This window comes from Sinohyriopsis cumingii, chromosome 8, assembly GCF_028554795.1.
Source record: "Sinohyriopsis cumingii isolate HCF-2022 chromosome 8, ASM2855479v2, whole genome shotgun sequence".
Classification (NCBI taxonomy): Eukaryota; Metazoa; Mollusca; class Bivalvia; order Unionida; family Unionidae; genus Sinohyriopsis; species Sinohyriopsis cumingii.
In genome coordinates this window covers 76,920,027-76,940,894 of record NC_142968.1, presented here as the reverse complement: position 1 = coordinate 76,940,894, position 20,868 = coordinate 76,920,027, and the positions used below count along the sequence as shown (strand labels likewise).

Below are 20,868 nucleotides of genomic sequence, written 5' to 3'. Positions count from 1 at the left end.
CCCACCACGATGGCACGGGCTAAGCACATCTGGTCATGAGGGTTGTCAATTCGGACGAGACTCTTTTTGGTGTTGCGAAGGTCGTCCACCAATAACATCTTTTTGCGTCCTGTCCCTTGAGGAGGAGAGACGTGGGTCATGTCCAGTGTGGCTTTACCATCGGTGATGTCAAACTGATCCTTAGATTGTTGTACGTGTTGAATCTTGTCCATGACTTTGGAAGCAGTCAATTCTGCAGGGGTGCTAAACTCGATCCAAACAGGGGATTTCAAACCGTCGTGTTGTATGGAAAGTCTCAAGCGATCGTCTTCTTTGGGTTGACATTGTCGCTTGAGTGCGGTGAGAAAAGAATCCCACACCTCGGTGATGAACACTTCTGCTTTCTCTAACGGTACTTCAGCCTTGAAATCTTTAAACTTCACCGTGTATTTGTAAGCCGTGGTTCTAAATTTTCTAGAGGAGCGCTTTTCCGTCTCTCGAATGGAATAGTACTTTTCAGGGTTGACAAAGGGTGATGGACTTGGTTTAGAGGGTTTGGATTCTGGTTCACTCATGTCCTCTTCAAAATCACTGGCATGAATTTGTGCCAAGATTTCAGCCCTGGTACGAGGCGATAGATCACGTTTCTGCCTCTTACTTCTTTCTTCTTCTTTCTTCTCGAATGAATGGGATCGTTTCATCTTGAAAGCAAAAAGTCAAATGACTCAAGTTCAAACACCATAAGCTACTTTATAGTCATAGCAGACCAGCGTATATAAAAGGGTGTGTGTCTTGTCCTTTCACTATTCATTTCACTCTCAAGCCGAGCACAACGATGGAAGAGACTAACCAGATGGAACGTTTCGTCAGAGCTTTGCGAGGGGTCATTAGAAAATTCTCTTCAGACCAGCCTACGGACTACTCTCCTTCCTTTAGAGATAAAAGTCAAGATACCTGCTATATCTGTCAGAAGAAAGGGCATTGGTCTTCAGAGTGTCCAGACCGTCAAAAACGAACAAAAACAGGGACTAAAAAAGACAAAAGTCAAGATACCTGTTATTATTGTCAAGAAAAAGGACATTGGTCTCCAGATTGCCCAAAAAAGAAACAAGAGGAGTCAGAAGAAAAGAGGGATTCTTCAGAAGAAGAGAGGGATTCTTCAGAGAAAGAAGAGGAAGAAAAAAGACAATTCTGTTTACAAGAGGCAAAGAAAGAGGAGAAGAAGAAAAGAAGAAGGGAAGAAAATGAGGAAAAGACGATGAAGAAATTTAAAAAACAGAGAGAGTAAACAAGGAGAAAGAAGAAGTCAATGAACTTTTAATTAAAGTGTTGTGTTGTGAATTGTGAATTGGATTGTAAAAAATGGAGAAAAGAATAAATGAATGATATAAGGTAAGTGTCTTTGAGTTGTGATTTTAAAATAAGAACGTACACTCACGCACTCATACACAGACACGTACTATAAGGGTAAAATGGGTGGGGTTTATTTTTTTGAGTTATTGGCAAATTGAAATTGTATTTCTTTTCTAGAGTATTGGGTGGCCCTGAAAAGGGCCTTTTTTCTTCATGGTGAAAGGGTGAGTTTAAGCAATCAACTTTAACTGCCTTATGCCTTTGCCACGGCCAAGGCCTACTTCTGGACTGCATAATGTTGATAATGATTGGGTTGAAATCACTAAGGGTGGTACGGTAGGCTTAGTCACAGGGTTAACGTGTTTAGCTCGGGAAGGTCGTATTCTCTTCGGTCGTGATAAAGAAGTCTGATACATTTGTTTCAGACTTCTTAACTCCGCTAAAATGTCCAACAGTACCGTGACCGTTTGATTTTCACCCTCTTGTTTCTTTTGCTGCTACTTCTTCTTGCTGTTGCTGCTGTTGTTTTTTTCTTACCTCTTCTTCTTCTTGTTGCTGTTGCTGCAGGAGAAAAGCCTGTTCCGCTTCCTTTTGTCGTTGTATAAATTTCTCCAATTCTTCTTTTTGTCTCTGTCTAAAATTTTCCACTTGCGGTAATGAAGAAGGTAACGAAGGTTCCGGAACAAATTCTTGCGAGGAGAGAAAATCCACAAAATCCCAATTCACCTCTTCTGAAAGTAAGTCCGAGTTCCCTTGGGCAGTCTCCCCTGCTGGTGCACCCCAATGGATCGTTTTCTGAGTTTCCGTCATGTTGAATCACTGTTGCATAGATTGACTGCACACAAGCGCTAGCGAATCTATATAGACTACGTGACGTCACAGACTGCTCTCTTCGGATTGGATGCGGGCTGACTGAATTCTGTAACGCGTGTTCGGATTGGTGAATGAACTCAATCCGTTTCAATCCTTCCTGTCCCTATAAATAAGCGCCGTTCACTGCATTGATTCACCTATTCTCGGAGCCTCAACATGTGGACAGACGTTGAATCTTCAACCCTTGTGTCAACAATGATGTTCAGGACGGACATGCTCATGTATGTCCGATCCAAGTGGACCGTTGTCCACAGGACCAACAGCAGCCTGTGGATAAGAAGAGTCTATATAGAGAGACAAGGTTGCCTCAAGAGGACTCTGATGTATGGCCCTGCTGTAAGACGAAGTTTGAGGAAAAGAAGATGTCGCAAATGCCCTTTATGTTAAGGGCATATTAACATAAACCAAAGGCCCTTTTCAGGGCCAGCCATATTTCTCGAAAAGAGATAGCCTTTCCATTGCCTACCCTTTTTTTTAAAAAATTTTTTTAAAAAAAAAAATCCCATGTTAAATTCCCCTTGTCCGTAGATTGTCCCACGATTTATTCCCATGTTAAATTTCCCTTGTCCGTAGAGTGCCCCACGATTTTTTGCCATGTTAATTCCCCTTGTCCGTAAAGTGTCCCACGATTTTTCGCCATGTTAAATTTCCATTGTCCGTAAACTGACCCAGGGGTGTTTTTAATGCTAATTCCCATTGTCCGTAAAGTGGCCCCCCTTCACTACTTACATTATTTAAGTGAACTATATCATCTTCGTGCGGAAATTGTAAATGTTTAGGCATTATCATTTTTTCAATTGTTTGTGTGGAATCACTTTGAATCATTAATCATTGAATCTTTTCAGTATTTAAGCTTTTTTCTTGAACATCAGTGCCTATTTCCTTCAAATCGCAATGTTATCTGGTTCGTGCATATTTTATTAAATATCCAATATTTGGATTTTGTGTGCGCACGAATCAAACAGTCTTTTTCACTGAATCATTCATCAATAAATATTGTATTCTTGCCACCATCAAAAGTGTTCTGCAATAACCTGACCCAAACCCAGTCATCTTGTTACATAAGGCTTGTCAATCTGATTTCCAATTAGCATTGCATAAACTAAAAATTGTAATTAATACTTCCTGAATGCAGTACCTATATTGCATTGATGTAATTACAAACAGGGCCTTCTTAGCAACATTGTAGGCTCTGGGCAAAGCAATGCACTGGGGCCCCCTACCGGCCAATATTCGTTAGCAATATGGGCAGCATGATGCCCTTAGAAGCTTGAGCCCCTGGGCAACTACCCAGTGTACCCATACCTTAAGACGGCACTGATTATAAATAGGTATTGCTAGTTAATCTTATGCCACTAGAACAAGTTCTTTTCCTTTTGTTTTATAAATTTCAGCAAAGAATTAACGAAGTCTAAAAGATCAAGAGTGTGTTTTGAATTATCCATGGAGACAAGTTGTTGTAAAATTGCAGTAAATGTGACAAATGTTACAAAATTTACATAAACCCAAAACTATTTACCAATATTCACCACTTATATAAAAATGGTCACCTATATATCGCCAGTGTAACAAAAATGGTTACCTGTAAGGGCAGTGCCACAAAAATGGTCACCAAATATCTCGCCAGTGTTACAGAAATGGTCACCAATATGTCGCTAGTGTCACAAAAATGGTAACCAATATGTCGCCAGTGTCACAAGAATGGTCACCTAATATCTGGCCAGTGTCGCAAAAATGGTTACCTAATATCTGGCCAGTGCCACAAAAATGGTAACCCATATGTCGGCAGTGCCACAAAAATGGTCACCTAATTCCTCGCAAGTTTCACAAAAAGGGTTACCCATTTGTCGGCAGTGCCACAAAAATGGTCCAATAATATCTGGCCAGTGTCACAAAAATGGTCACCTTATATATTGCCCGTGTCACAAAGATGGTCACCTAATATCTGGCCAGTGTCACAAAAAATGTTAACTGTTTGTCGCCAGTGTCACTAAAATGGTCACCTATATTTTGGCAGTGCCATAAAAATGGTCACCTAATATCTGCCCAGTGTCACAGAAACCGTATCCTGATATATGGACAATGTCACAAAAATGGTCACCTATAATCTGGCCAGTTTCACAAAAATGGTCACCTATATGTCGCCAGTATCACTAAAATGTCACCTATATGTCGCCAGTGTCACAAAAATGGTCACATAATATCTGGCCAGTATGACCAAAATGGTCACCTAATATCTGGCTAGTTTCACACATATGGTCACCTATATGTCGCCAGTGTCACAAAATAGGTAACCTAATATTTGGCCAGTGTGACAAAAATGGACACCTGATATCAGGCCAGTGTCACAAAAATGGTTACCTAATATCTGGCCAGTGCCACGAAAGAGTCACCTATATGTCGCCAGTGTCAATAAAACTGTCACCTATATGACAGCAGTGCCATACAAATGGTCACCTAATATTTGGCCAGTGTCACACAATTGGTAAATTGATATCTGGCCATTGCCACAAAAATAGTCACCTAATATCTGGCCACTGTCACAAAAAAGGTCACCTGATATCTGGGCAGTACCACAAAAATGATCATCTATAATATCTGGCAAGTGTCACAAAAATGATCACCTGCTATCTGGCCAGTGTCGCAAAAATGGTCACCGTATATCTCGCCAGTTTCACAAAATTGGTCACCTATATGCCGCCAGTGTCACAAAAATTGTCACGTAATATCTCGCCAGTGTCACAAAAATGGGCATGTATATGTCGGCAGTGCCACTAATATCGTCACCCACATGTCGGCAGTGCCACAAAAATGATCCCATAATATCTGGTCAGTGTCTCAAAAAATGGTCACCTAATATCTGGCTTGTGTCACAAAGATGGTCATCTAATATCTGGCTAGTGTCACAAGAATTGTCACCTATAGGTCGCCAGTGTCACAAAAAAGTCACCTAATATCTGGCCAGTGTCACAAAAATGGTCATCTTTATGTCGCCAGTGTCACAAAAAGTGTCACCGATCTGTTGCCAGTGTCACAAAAATGGTCACCTAATATCTGGCCGGTATCACAAAAATGGTCATCTAATATCTGGCTAGTGTCACAAATGGTCACCTACATGTCTCCAGTGTCACAAACATGGTCACCAAATATCTGGCCAGTGTCAACAAAATAGTCACCTAATATATGGCCAGTGGCACAAAAATGGTCACCTGATATATGGCCTGTGTCAACAAAATGGTCACCTGATATCTGGCCGGTGTCACAAAAATGGTCACTTAATATCTGGCAAGTGTCACATAAATGGTCGCCTGATATCTGGCCAGTCTCACAATAATGGTCTCGGAATATGTGGCCAGTGTCACAAAAATGGTCCCGTTATATATGGCCTGTGTCATACAAATGGTCACCTGATATATGGTCAGTGTCACAAATGTGGTCACTCGATATCTGGCCAGTGTCACAGAAATGGTCACCTGATAGCAGGCCAGTGTCATAAAAATGGTTTCCTAATATCTGGCCAGTGTCACAAATTTTTTATCTAATATCTGGTCAGTGCTAGAAAAATAGTCACCTATATGTTGACAGTGCCACAAAAATTGTCACATAATATCTCGCTAGTGTCACAACATTGGCCACCTATATGTCGCCAGTGTCACTAAAATGGTCACCTGTATGTCGGCAGTGCCATAAAAATAATCGCCTTTTATCTGGCCAGTGTCCCAAGAATAGTCACGTTATATCTGACCAGTGTCACAAAAATGGTCACCTAATATTTGACAAGTACCACAAAAATGGTCACTTATATGTCGACAGTGTTACAAAAATGATCACCTAATATCTGGCCAGTGTCGCAATAATGGTCACCTAATATCTGGGCAGTGCCACAACAATTGTCACCCATATGTCGACAGTGTTACAAAAATTGTCGCCTATATGTCGCCTGTGTCACAGATGATCACCTAATATCTGGCCAGTGTCACAAAAATGGTCACCTAATATCTGGACAGTGCCAGAACAATTGTCACTCATATGTCGGCAGTGCCACAAAAATTGTCAGCTATATGTCGCCAGTATCACAAAAATGGTCGCCTATATTTTGCAAGTGTCACAAAACGATCACCTAATATCTGGCCATTGCCACAAAAATGTCACCTATATGTCGGCAGTGCCACAAAAATGGTCACCCAAATGTTGGCAGTGGCACAAAAATGGTCACATAATATCTCGCCAGTTTCACAAAAATGGTCACCTATATGTCGCCAGTGTAAAAAAAAATGGTTACCTAATTTGTGACTAGTGTCACAAAAATGGTAACCTAATATCTGGCCAGCGCAACAAAAATGGTCATCTAACACCTGACCAGTGCATCAAAGATGATCACCTTATATCTGGCCAGTGTCACAAAAGATATATGTCAGTATTATTGTTAAGACGTTGAATGACGATATGAAAATATTTAAATTCATCTTGTATATTCTATTGACAATCATGAATTGCGACGAAAACTCAAAGAAGATTCTCTCTCTCTCTCTCTCTCTCTCTCTCTCTCTCTCTTTCTCTCTCTCTCTCTCTCTCAGCAGCAACTACATTTTATGGAACGTTTATTTCAGACATACAAAATGACCATAAATCGTGTTTAAATCTGTACTGAATATATCTTGTCTGCTACTGTCATCACTATTTTTCTAGAGTACCATTTATTAAAATGATTCATGACGCAGAATACGTACTGGTGTGCGTGGCAAAATATGCTGATAAGCGACTTGAAACTAAGCATGTTCCTAAGGTGAAGACGAATGTTTGATTCTATTTTACCTATTGCCCGAGCGGTATGCTCTTTTTACACTGTATTTTTCACTGTATCTTTTTAAAATTGTACACATATTATCTGTCACACATTTACTATGTGAGCATTTCATTTGAGTTCTAAAGGATGTAATGTGCTTTAAAAAATAACAATGCATATATTGTCACGTATTTATTGAAAAAGTTTTAAATATTATTCTTACTGGTAAAAAACCATAGTGAGATGAAAAAGATCTGTATAATCACAGTTCACTCAAATGGATAATAAATGACGCTCACTTCTGTCTGCGTGAGTTCGAGTCTCAGGCTCGGCTAGCGTGGGTACGTGGGAAAGTGGTTTTTCCAGGGTTCTTACTCAACCAGTTATACTGGCGGTCATGTATAGCCTATCATGTGCTGAAAAATGGCGTTAAGCCCTAGAACAACAACAGCAACAAATGACGCAATACAATACTAAAAATATTATAACTAATAAAAACATTGTTACCTTTGTGGGGTTGCAAATCTTCTAAATTTTACGCCCTTCCAAATAAACTGCTGCACGGTTGCACACAAATTTTAAATAAAATAGCAGATGTTTCTACAATATGTGTGTGCTCTTCTATTTGATTTTTTGCAGAAAACTCAACATGAATGAAAGCCAACCGAGAAGGTCACTTGAGAAGTCCACTATCAGCACTGGGTATAAAACAAATTTGCTCAATATTTCAGTGTGTGTGTGTGTGTGTGTGTGTGTGTGTGTTTAAAATAGAGCTAAGCCAATTAAAATTATTTCACCAAATTCGCGGGCTAAATTCTAATAAATATTACTTACTATAGAGGTTATACAATTATTTTATTTATCTACCTACAATATATTTCTTGCTGATAACTAAAATATTGAACATCGATAAAAATATAAGTAAATTATTTTTACGATTATTATTATAACTATTACTATTATTGTTTTTCTTATTATTAGTAGTAGTAGTAGTTTTAGGGATTAGAGTTATTTTGTACTAGTAGTGGCATCAGCCTACGTAGCAGCTATAACAGTATGTGTGGCATCAGCAGCTGTGGTATTAGTAATATTATTAGTGGCATCAGCAGCTGTAGTATCAGTAAAAGTACTAGTTGCCGCAGCAGATATAGTGGTATAAGCGGCAGCAAAAGCTGTTTTAGCAGTGCAATTAGGTTATTAATCAGTATTATTAATGGTATTATTAATTTTATAACACCAACAACAGCTACTATTACTACTACTACTACTATTTTGTACAGTTTATGTTTTAGTTGCACAAATATATTATCACCGTCTATATAAACTTGATTAAGTTATTTTGTGTGTTACGAAGGTATTTTCATGTGGCCAGATAGAAGCATAGTAATGGCAGTTAATACTATCTCCTTTCATTTCCCAATGGTAGGAATTGTTCGTTTTAATTACTTTACGATTGTTTCAGCTCTCATTAAGCATTGCGAAACATTGATACAAGTTGCACTGCGTTGCATGTACGTTCGGTAGCGTTGTGTTAGTTCTGCGATATTGTTACTTAACGGATTAGGGATTGTACACAAATTGTCTCAACATAAAGCCTTTCAAGTGCTGATTTACCATTACACATCAATCAATAAACGAATAAGTACATGCTCAGCTGAAATGTACTAAGCTACTGTAAGTGAATTCTTCCTGGCCTGTTTAAGGGCGGATTCCCACCCTCTAGTCACAACATATGATAAGATGAATTGAGTTCGAGTGTTGCTGGAAACAATAACATTAGGCAGGAAAAGGACAAGACACAAAGTGGTTTAGATAATGATGCTGCTGTTGTTTTTCAGTGATTGAAGAAGTAAGTACTTCAGTTATCATGCGAATTGTTTCAAGTGGCCGGCTCCAATCACACACACACCATCATCCTCAATGTACGTAAAATCATTTTCCGTAAACAAACATTACTATAAATACGGGCCTCAGCCGGGGCGGGGTGGGTGGGTCTAAAGCGCTCGTCATTACCGATCACTACCCTCCTACCTCAGTCACTAATGTTGTACTCGCAGTTAACCAAACGCATCCGCATTTAGAGAAAATCAAGAGAAGAATCAAACTCTCAGAATGTTGAAAGAATTTGTGCATTGTGTTATGGAAGGATATGTATTAATATAATCAATTCATCCCTCCACATGGCGATACTTTCAGTGAACTGAGCTATTTTGAGCAGAAAATTAAACAGTATCTACAGAAATACAACACAAATTTGGGTTCTTGAAAAAATCCGCACTTTTATGTAATCCATCCTTATATCTACTCCTACACCAACAAATCCGTGAAATGAAGAAATACTGTACATATGTGAGCAGAGTTTGAGGTCAGCATCGATACAATCACAATTTACATTGGGTCCAATGTCATAATAATGGTAAATCTATATAGCTTATGTCCCTTTTGGGCTATATTCTCAACGGAAATGTTTAGGTCTACAATTTGTATTCCTTGAAGATGCGCCGACTTAAATAGCATATACGGTAGCTAAAAACAGTACCGTTTACCTCAGAAGTTACAAAGACATACTCACAAGTGCGTATTTTTACCTCAATCTTACTTATATGTCCATTTTACAAGCAGTAATTGGTGGCATCAAACCGCAGTAAATAGTAATTTCTGCGTTCAACGTTCGTAGAGGTGATGTTAAAAACACATTTTGGGCACAGACCTTACTCAAAGATTACTCATCCCCATCCCAATTTTCTGCCATGCACAACATACTACAGATGTTCATCAATCCATATATATATATATATATATATATATATATATATATATATATATATATATATATATATATATATATATATATATATATATATATATATGTGTGTGTGTGTGTGTGTGTGTATGTGTGTGTGTGTGTATTCATCCAACCATGCATACATATAGAAAGTTAGACATACAGACAGACATATTTCATGTGTATAAGCGCGTGCGTGTGTCTGTGTGATTTGAATTTTTAACGTAGCGTTAACAACTTTCCAGTCATATCGCTACGATGTCTGCAGTGTGGCATTTTTTAATGATGTCTAGCACTGGGGCATCGTGCCGCAGACAAGTAGCATGTTGTCACACTCAGTCACATTATCCAGACACCATGCTAACCAGTCCTAACACTAGCCTCTTAATGATGAGTGCCTAGCAAGGGAGCTGTTAGTACCATTTTTAGAAGTCTTTGGTATGACTCGGCCGGGCTTCGAACCTGTGACATCATTCATTAGAAGTGTAAGCACTAGTCCACCGGAACGGCCATGTGTATATGTATTAGATTATTTATGATTTATTTCGTGCGTGGCGTATAATCTTATAATGTAATATATGCAGATACTATTCCTTGAAACATTTTCAATTAAATCGAGGAAAATTACAAACTTTTTTCTTCTGCATATACCCAGGTTTCGTGTAATATATTGAATGTCTCCAATCGCAAATGATCACGACTTAATGAGTAGCAATCAGGATCCGTGGTGTATTTTGTCTAATAAAGTAGATATTATTACGAAATGCTAGATAATATTTATTTTCAAGGTGTCATATTTAATTTTATATTATAGCTTATCCTTAAATAGTTATTCACTTATCACACTGAAATAAACCAGGAAGTTGTGGAGTGATAAAGATACAAGCGTTTTCAAATGACAACTTTCGCGACCTAAAAACATGTTTTCAAGCACATATACTCTTGAAGTAGACATCACAAAGTAAAGAGACTGGTGTGGGAAATATAGATATAGGAACACTAACCTGACCTACTTAGGTAAGTGACAACTGATCACTTCAGAAAAATTCACACAAGCAAAACTTACCAACGGATTTGAAATGAAGATAAACTGAATGCAGTTTGCAATGGGATTTCGACATAAATCAACAGTCTTCTTTTTTCTGTGCATCTTACTCATCAAACAGTTTCATGCCAAGGATATTTCATTCACAGTACCGGAGCAAGGTAAACTAGCGCTACTTCTTATTAAGTGTTTCCTTGTTCTGTATGTACATGTATATTTTGTATGTTTGTTCTTCTTTAGCATGTTCTTAAATTACTCAATTCTTGCCATTCGTTGTAACGAATATATTCCAGGCAGATAGAATGTAATTTTCACGAAGATGGGTTTTTGTGAAAAAATCATTATCTTCTCTTACAAAAAAACATAAGCGCAACATCGACTAACCAATACTATTTAAAAAATATTAAAATGGAAGTAAATATATGGAATCTCCAATTGAAGAAACAGATCACAGTATGGCAGGTTTCGCTACAGAAGTTTTTCTTTTTTATGACCCATAACATAAGTGATACTAGGCAGTCACCAGTACAGCAACAATTCTCTCTAGACTGCTTGAGCAAATCATATTTTTGCAAGCTAAGTTTATATGTTGAACCAATATGTTTCTACATGTATGCTCAAGCACAAGCACACCCTGTATGAACAGAAAAGTCTCTATGATGTTGGTTTCAAGTATTTCTCGGTTCCGTCTTGTTTGGACATTTTTTATTTATACAGTTATAGCGTTGTATAAATCCATTTAAAATAGTACCAAACTTTCAACAGTATTAGTGTGCTAGAGTAGCAATGTATTCAAGGATTTCGGACTACCTCCATGAGAAAACGGTGGTAGGGAAAGTGCAACAGCTATGCGCTTTATTTCAATGTACTAAAAAGTGGCCTAGTGGTTAGAGCGTCCGACTCGGAAGCGGGAGGTCGTGGGTTCGAACCCCGGCAGAGTCATACCAAAGACTTACAAAAATGGTACTAACAGCTGCCTCGCTAGACGCTCAGCATTAAGAGGTTAGTGTTAGGACTGGTCGGCCTGGTGTCAGAATAATGTGACTGGGCGGGACATCATACTATATGTCTGCAGCATGATGCCCCAGTGCTAGACATCACTATAAACTGCTACACTGCAGACATCGTAGCAATATGACTGAAAAATTGTTAAAAGCTACGTTAGAAATCCTAATCACACACACACACTAAAAAAGGAAAGTGAGTGTGCGTTAAGTAGAACAATTCATCAAAATGTAATGGAGGTTTATGCAGTGCACCAGACTGAATGTTTTCTCCGTAATTCTGTAAGAGAAACTTTATGTGAGAATAAAGAGAATATGCTGTTGTCCTGGAGACAAACACTGCCTTTATGCTCAGTGAGAGGTTACGATCAACTGAAATGGAGTTAGTGGAGGAAGGACAATAATTACATAATACTTCAACAACATGAGTATTATTATGTGATTATTTTTGTCTCCGTTAAAGTTACCTTGCCAGAATTGTGCAGTTATTTACGATACTAAACACCTTTTTATTGCACTCACATGCTCGACACGTGTGCATGAAACAATATAGTGTATTAAGAACTAATTTGCTAAAACAAACCACGTACACTCATGCAGTAGACGCTTTAGAGTTTGGTTGATTAGATGTGTTTGTGAGCGAATTAAGCATGCAGTTTCATCCATTTGAAAACATTAATGATAAAGTTAACAATGTGGACGAGTTCACTGAGTCAAAAACGACATTTTCAACAAGCTTACGAATGAACGTGATATTTGCAATGGCAAAAACAAACGTGAGAGACACAGTAATTGAATATTCCGTTCTGATCATTAAAAGAGTTATTTATAAGAAATATTCGTATCTTTTCCAAATAGAATGGTTATATGACCACTGCTCTCTATGTTCTATAAACAATATAGCATAGTAAACATACTGAGGCAAAGGGCTATCGCATATCTACCACAGACATACCATTTACAAGTCGTCAAAATACTAGATAAAAAGCAACTGAAGGTTTTGGTAGGAGCGACGAGCCTCAGAGCAAAAATGCCAAGACGACGAAAAAGTACAAATTTCTGCTGGCTAAAGAGACTGTTGCACAACAGCTGATTTGCAATTTTTCCTGTGTAAGTATTTCGATGCAATGTTGGGCTAGCGCTATAAGACACACACTGCATGACAGAGGTCATAGATGGGGTCCGTCCAACAGCGAAATGCAAGTGACAGGGAAGAAACATTTCTTCTTTATCTGGTAATAAGGATGGTAATAAATATACTTGCATTTATGCATCTTGAATTTCCTCAAAATATACTTTCTTAGTTAAATCTGCAAATCCAAATTATATGTCCTACAAAATCTGAAACACACCGCAACTGTACTAAAGTTTCGAGTACATTTCCATGTGAAGTCCAACCTTGTTACTGCCCTGAACTGAACCAATAATAGAGTCCATAATAATCAGAATAGGGGAATTGAACTGGATCAAGGCCAAATGAAATTTCCATCCATTCCAGACCAATGTTGTTGCAAATGCGCATTCATTCATAATATGACAGACCGCTCCGGTGTACTAGCGGTTACAGCGTCCACTTTGTATGCGCGAAGTCTTGGGTTCGATCCCCGGCCGAGTCATACCTAAGACGTATAAAAATAGTACTAACAGCTGCCTCACATAGCGCGCAGCATTAAGAGGTTAGTGTTAGGACTGGTCAGCCTGGTGTCAGGATAATATGACTTGGTGGGACATCATGCTTCATGTCTGCGGCATGAATGCCCGGTGCTAGACATCACTATAAACTGCCAAAATGCAGACAAAGTAGCGATATGACTAAAAAAAAATGATTAAGCTACGTTCAAATTCCAAATCAAGTCTCAAATCACATAATATGACTCACAATTTCAGTTTTAATTCCATCAAAGCTACAATTCTTGTTGAAACTAATGTGAAGCGCGCGACGAAATTCAAAGATCCAGGACGGTGCTGTGTGCTCATTAATGTCACTGTGTATTGATGAATATAGCGTTGTGTATTTTTTAACTCAGCATAAATTCAGTTACTTTGTTTCTTGTAGTGTAGTTTGTACAATTTAGCCTTCGGAGGAATAAGAAAATGAAATGAGTATATAATAAAAAAAAGTTACTTTATTTGTATGGGAAAATACGATCTCGTTTTCTCGGATGAGTGATGCCGTCTCAAAGGTCGTGTAGCATGATTCCGAAAGACCGTTTATATTTTCGCATACAAATGCAGTAACCTATAAGTATTGAATAGATCAGTTCAGGAACAGCTGTTTTATTTTGTGGCTGACTTTTTGAATGTCTTTTCGTTAGAAATCCTACTCAAAAACAAGTTTTAAGAGATGTTGCAACAGCATTGTTTGATTCCTTTGCACATCAAAGCAAACATATTAATGGCAAATGATTCAATTATTGCCCTAACCAGATAGGATAGTAAGCAAAGGACAATAGCAACTTCTCTAGAACTGGCCAAGTCTATGCTACTATATTCGTATGACATGGTAATAACCATGTATCGTAAAGTATACCGTTGTTTTGCAGAACAAAAGCAAATGAATATGCAAAGCTTAGCTTATCGTGCCAGTTATGCTCTTGGTGTGCCTAAGGTCCAAGAATTATTGCTTCGCACCTTCTTTGTACTATTGCATGTGTGCATTATTTGAATAACAAATACATAGTAAGATGCTTCCGTATCCTACTACGATATCTGTCTTTCTTAAATCGGAATAGAATCACACACAAACTATATGCTGTAATAAACGACCTGCACGTCACGATACTTACAAAATATAGCAATAGTAGAATCCTACCAGGCAATAAACCACTGCGGAGTTTTATTCAGAAATGAAACATAATTGACCTATTGCCATTGCCAATCAGGCTGTTCGATTACCCGACCAGAAAGTGTAAATGAAAGGCACCTCCATGCATCCTTTACGTCCGCCAGTTTCCTCCAACAAGCTAACTGTGGAGATGATAATCAATTGATTATCGTAACTATTTACTAATTGTGCATTAGTTCGTTGAACCTTTGATCAGTAATGGTGAATTGACGTCAATGGGGTCCTTAATATTCTGAAGTCGATGTCCATATTGTCCAAATATAGGAGTTATTTCTCTCCCAAAAGTTAGACGAAAGTTCGATGGATGAAAGCTTTCGGGTCCACACAATCAGCTAAACAAGGAAACAAATTGATGGCAATTTCCACGTGTCTTTTAAGCACAAAATTATATAGAAATAATAAATTAATGATGTACATGTTGTTCAAAAGAGTAAAATTGTTTTCTCTGACTATATCTTTTAGGTCAGAAAATCACACAAAAAATAACGCAATCATAAACTTATAAAGATATAATGAATTGATTTCATTACAAAAATAAATAAAAAATTTCAGTCATCATTCTATCAGCTTACGTCATGTGGACAATGTAGTTTCTGTGGAAATTTAATGGCAAAACTCTTCATTTTGGCTCCTCTGTTTCAGTTTTTGGTAAATTCAATTACCTCAGGCATTGGATCAACAACTTTAATGACCATGTGAATGCTTTAAAATGATGTAGCTATATGTTGACCATCACATGACATAGATTTAAGATCTTTCTCACGTCTCTTTATAATGGACTTATCTTCAGTCATCAATTCATTTTTTTTTAACTCTTAATCCTTTTTAATCCAGCATTTAGGTCTCATAAAAAACCAATGAGAGATTCATGTTTTCTTATATATCAATTCAAACATTCTCATTTCTAATTTATATTTTCAAATTCGTTAAGAATTTAATTTTGTGCTTCTCTTGTACTTTTCTATCCGCTTTGGCTAGACGTTTCTCAATGCAGCTTTTTATATCTCAAGCTACAACCTTAGATTTTCTTATTTCTCTTGTTGTGCTACTCCTCTCTTATTACTGGTGAAATGTTCACAGCTGTAAATGATACAATTGGATACAATTTCTCTTCCTTGTCAGGGTGCTTCGATTTAGCATGCATCTTAAGTTCTGTTTATTTCTAGAAGCATGAGAAAAATATGGACACCGAATTACTAACTATTCATATATGGATGAAGTAAATACTAAAACATACCGGTATTCGACTTGCTAATCTTACTGAAGTTTCTGAATGCCACGAATTAATTTACATTAATTAGCGCTATGTAAAATAAATGGTAATATCTGTACGAAATAGGGTGTACTTTCAAGGCAACTTTAGTTCATTAGAAAACATTGAATGCACAAATATGAATTAAAAGATGTAAATAATTATCCGAAAAAATGTTGATACAGCAAATATGCAATTTAAGGGGGAAGTAATGGGAAAATAAGAACATTCTGAAATCTATATGGTGCTGAATGATCTATGGATGACCTAATCACTAATTTAGAACATAAGATCACATAAAGTGCAAAATGCATTCATGATATAATTTAGAGATTGAACACCAATTTGGGCAAGTTTGATCAATTAAACGGTAGTTCTTTCATAGACGTACACGCCTGATTAAAGTTATAAAAGTTTGTGCTAGCGTTGAAAATACCGACAACTGTAATGTACAAATAGTTTTCTGTAACTTCAGGTATATGATTTTATTTAATTTTCGTAATGTTTATTCACGGTTGCAAACTGTATAGAGTATCTTTTGTTATGAATTGTGTGCGTGATTTGGCACTGTTGAAGATAAATCACGTTGGATCTATAATAGTTATTTACATACATGTTGACAATTAATAATAATAATCGTGATAATAGGACTTAAAATGGCATCCATGGCGTAATTTCTCAGTGACTGATGGGATATGGAAGTTTCAAGAAGAATTATGTAGATTCCCCATTGGTTGCGTGAGGTCATGTGAATATAGTACGTCGTGACTTAGTACGTTATTAATCAATAGTGTATGTTCTCATATTGGGTCCATTACGAAATAAAGTCGCAATGTACAGTGTATATAAAAAGAAAGTGAGGCATTCGGTTTCATTTCTATTCTGGAGTCAATCACACTTTTTGTGTTCCTGATGAAAGTCTGCAGACGTATTTTATTTTGTACTTTGATATTTGTCGGGAGGAACAGCATTTGTTTGGACTGTTCAGTGGTGATAGAAGGTGCTCATTATTTGGACAATAATATTATTCTGGAACTGTTATAAATTATTCGAAAGAATTTTGGACAACGCCATCTTGACAACGTCATGATCCTTGGAGGACCAGTACATGTCCGGTATGGAACTTCCATGGGAATTTTCATTCGTTTAGGACTTTCAAAGACTTTAAAGGAGACAAGAAACAAAAAAATTCCTTTTATGTATGTAATTCTCTACAAATTTTAAATGGACTGTGATGTTTATAAATTAAATATCGTAGGCAGTTAGTGATTATATTGCGCGGAAGATACCACGATTCCGTAAACTGCCGAGTTTTTCCGAGCTTTGATGAGACGACAGATCACGTGGTCCTGTGACGCAATACTAGCCAGTCCTCAAATACAAACATATCCATGGCGAGCGAGACAGACAGGAGGAGACCAGATTTGGGTTGCTCATGCAAAAGTTGAATATGCTTCTGAGTTGTGCTCATAACTATAGCTGTTGAATTGTGTGTTAACAATGTGTTTAAGACTTGACAACAGAAAAGTACAACAGTAAGAATGTGCTCATATTTCATATCTTGGAATTTAAAAAATGCAATGTAATTTTTAAATAAATACTTATACATCGTGTGCTGTGCAAAAATGTGATAAGGATTAAGTGATGGTGCCCAGTGTAAAAATTTAAAATTTACCACAATGCAATAAATTCATTTAAAAAGGATGAGGTTCAATCGTATTATATGTAAATGACATTCATTACCTACCCCCAACACACACACAAACACACACCACCACCACCACCACCACCACCTCCGAAGGTATGATATCTTGAAAATATACATCCAACACTGATATGCTGAAAGATAATACTGAATTCTGGGCGAAGAGACTAGAACGGAGAAAGACTTGGGTGTGAAACAATACCCATTACTTTGGAAGTGTAAAAGGCATTGAGAACGGTTTTCATCGGTCGAAACTTAAGCATTAGTTTTTCACACACACAAAAAAGCCCACAAATAAATCTGCAAAGCAGAAATCATAAGTAATTAAATTAAACATTAAGAAGCTTCCTTCTTATGATTCAATCACAGTGTATTTTACATGCAGGCTACAGATAGCGTATTGACAAATCTGATAGCATATACGTATCTGGTATAAATAGTTTATGTACCTACTGGTCAGTGCTGAAAGAACTTTTTAGGCCCAGGCCATGACTGAAATTCCACAAGACCGGACAGTTCATACCTGTCAACTCTCAAGCCGGAAAAAAACCCTCCCGATTTTGTGGGTATTTCCACACATATCTCCCGATCTCCTACTATCTCCCGAGTTTTCGCAGAGAACTCTGTATTATTACATTATGTCTGGCAATTTTCATTTCTTAGAAGAAAAAAAAAACATACATAAATAGATAAAACATATACAATCGACAGGTGTCATATTCTATTTTATCACTTGTGAATATTTCTGTGACGAAATAATAAATATCACACGAGCTTTTTTCTTCAGTAAATAAAATGTTAAGATTAAACATTATTCACGTAAATTTCAGATTTTTTAAAACACTACAACTGAATTAAAATAATAAAACCATTTAAAAAAATAAAATTGTCACCAATTAGCTTAAATGCCATGAATGATCACTGTGAATGTTGCCTACTTTTCTCTGCAAACAAAATCAATCTCCATTTCCAGCAAAGAAACTTGACCAGTTAACACCTGGCATTCCTCTACTGTATATGTAAAGTTTAATTACCATGATTAAATTAAAAGAAGGAATAAAAGAAAATATGCCACGCAGTTTATGTACCCCCAAAGAACTAATTCAGAATAAATATTTTATTCAGTAAACAGTGTTACACGCCTTAAGACTTAAACCTAAGGAAATAAGGTGGGATTTAAATATGGGAAAAACAGATTTTGACTGTTAAAATGAAGTCCTAGGCATCATAAGTTACAATAAAAAGGGCATCGTTTATTTGCCTATCAATGCTGATGTTTACATATACATATTGTAGAACATGGTTTCTTTGAAGCATGTCCGAAGGGCGGTCCTTTTCACAAGATAAATTAATTGATAAGGATTAACTGTTAATTAGTTACACTGGCCTTATGCTTGTGTACTCAAGTCTAACCTTTAGCTATTATGCAGTTTAGCCACAGCTGACCAGAATAAGATACAAGGGTCTTGTCCTGGGGGATAATAATGCGTATCACAGGGAGAAAGGGCGCGTCCCATGGGCGCTCGAACACTGGGGCAAGGGGTGGGGTCAATAGTAGTCTCCCCCAATTTCTATTAGCAGCCAGTTAAATTGAAACTTTGATTTTATAACTGACCTCTTTTCTTTTAGTCGCTGCTATTTAAACATCCCAAGGGATAGTTTTATATCAGTTCCAATCATGACAGATTACCGTTTATTCATACTACGTGTACAGGCATAGACTGAAATTTTTTTTTTTTTAATTTTTGTTTAAGATTACTGAAAATTGAGTTTTCGCGAAGCATGACCGTTGCAGGGGTTTAGATTCTTACTTTTAGCAAAGCTTCCATTTGATTAAAATCAGATCTGAGATTTACCAAGGACAGAGGTGATTTGATTTCGATTGTGCCGTGTTAAGGTATGTATGTCAACATCTTGAAAATACATTTACTCACTTCATCAGCGCGATCCAAGTTTCCTCAGGAAAACAATTTTTTTTCGACATACCCGACGGGCACATAACTTTGAATACAGAATGTACCCGAACTAAAATTAGAAGGGCTCCGGGTGTCGGGCTATCACATTTTTAGCACTGCTGGTGTAAATAAAAGATCTATGAATTGATTGTTGCATTTTGTGGTCACTTACTCGGATTTCTGCCTATTTTCGTAACTCACTCGTTTAACACTTTTCCCAGGATTTAAAATATCCAACAGAATGTCTGGAACAGTGACAACTTTTAGTCTAAGCCTAGCATTTGCGTATCCTCGAGCTGTCATATTTTTTTCAGGATCGTTCTCGTAACATTCCTTCAGAAATGTAATGATCACAGAGTGCTGTATGATGTTGCTTTGAAATCGACTCGCTTGTAATAATGTATCCATACTTTCTTTATGCCTTTATCTTTAGAAAAGAAAAAAAAAATGCTGTCCACGGGCTTTTCTTAATGTGCTATTACACTGGTAAGCAACGCAAAACGGCATTGTCTTTTACTCTGGCAACTCCCAGCTGGGATGCTGGAGTCGCTACTAGAACGTCACACTCCGAAAGTAACCGAATAGGCGCGGAAATTTTGCATACGAGGTCACGGAAATTCAGCTCCGCAGATGATACTTCAGAATCAGGTTTTCTTCTATAGTTCTTTTATCATTATTCTGTATTTCCATTGGTTTCTGGTCTCCTTTAATACTCTTCATTTTACTATAAATTCCTCTCACATTTGTTTAGTTTATCACTTTAATAATTAAATTGTTTGTTGAGTTTTATAAATCTTGTTAGTTTTGCTTCTTTTCTGTTACAGAAGGTTTGACCATAGAGTCGTAACACAACCAATACATATGTTAAATTAAATAGAATCTAAACACTCATATTTGAGATCGACAAAGGCCAGTGAGATATACATTTAATATTTAAAGTCTTTGGTTTAACAGATATTTGAGCTGTAAGTCGATTGATGTGTGATGAGATTCAAAACAAACTAAGCACACACAAAAATTTCATTACTTTTTATATGAATCAAAATGAATTGGGGAATAATACAAACCTGTTAGTTAGAAAGGCCCTGATTCCATTCCAGTATTTTACAATCTGTTCGGATAGAGCGCAAGTAATGGCGCAATCTCCGCTCTATATAAAGGTCGACAGAAGTGTTTCGATTCAGACGAAATCTGTCACGTAGGTAAAGGAAAATTAACAGAAAGCTTCTGGACATAGAGAAAAGTGCGTGATAACACAATTAGCACCTATAAAGAGCGTAACATCA

At 37.1% G+C, this 20,868-nt stretch overlaps 1 protein-coding gene across 5 annotated transcripts in view; it reads left to right on the top strand.

The window, feature by feature from the left end:
- The first annotated feature begins 10,716 nt into the window (after positions 1 to 10,716).
- The window catches only part of LOC149793908 (uncharacterized), a 31,940-nt gene continuing 21,788 nt past the window's right edge, over positions 10,717 to 20,868 (top strand). For 4 of the 5 annotated variants that reach the window (XR_016422890.1, XM_089967855.1, XM_089967856.1 and 1 more), the window contains exon 1: positions 10,718 to 10,982. Coding sequence is in view for 4 of the 5 variants with exons in the window: in XM_089967855.1 (XP_089823981.1) it covers positions 10,871 to 10,982 (112 nt within the window). In the remaining variant the exon portion in view is untranslated. Of the gene's footprint in view, positions 10,983 to 20,868 lie in introns of all 5 variants that reach the window. The other variant, XM_089967857.1, reaches the window with a different exon arrangement.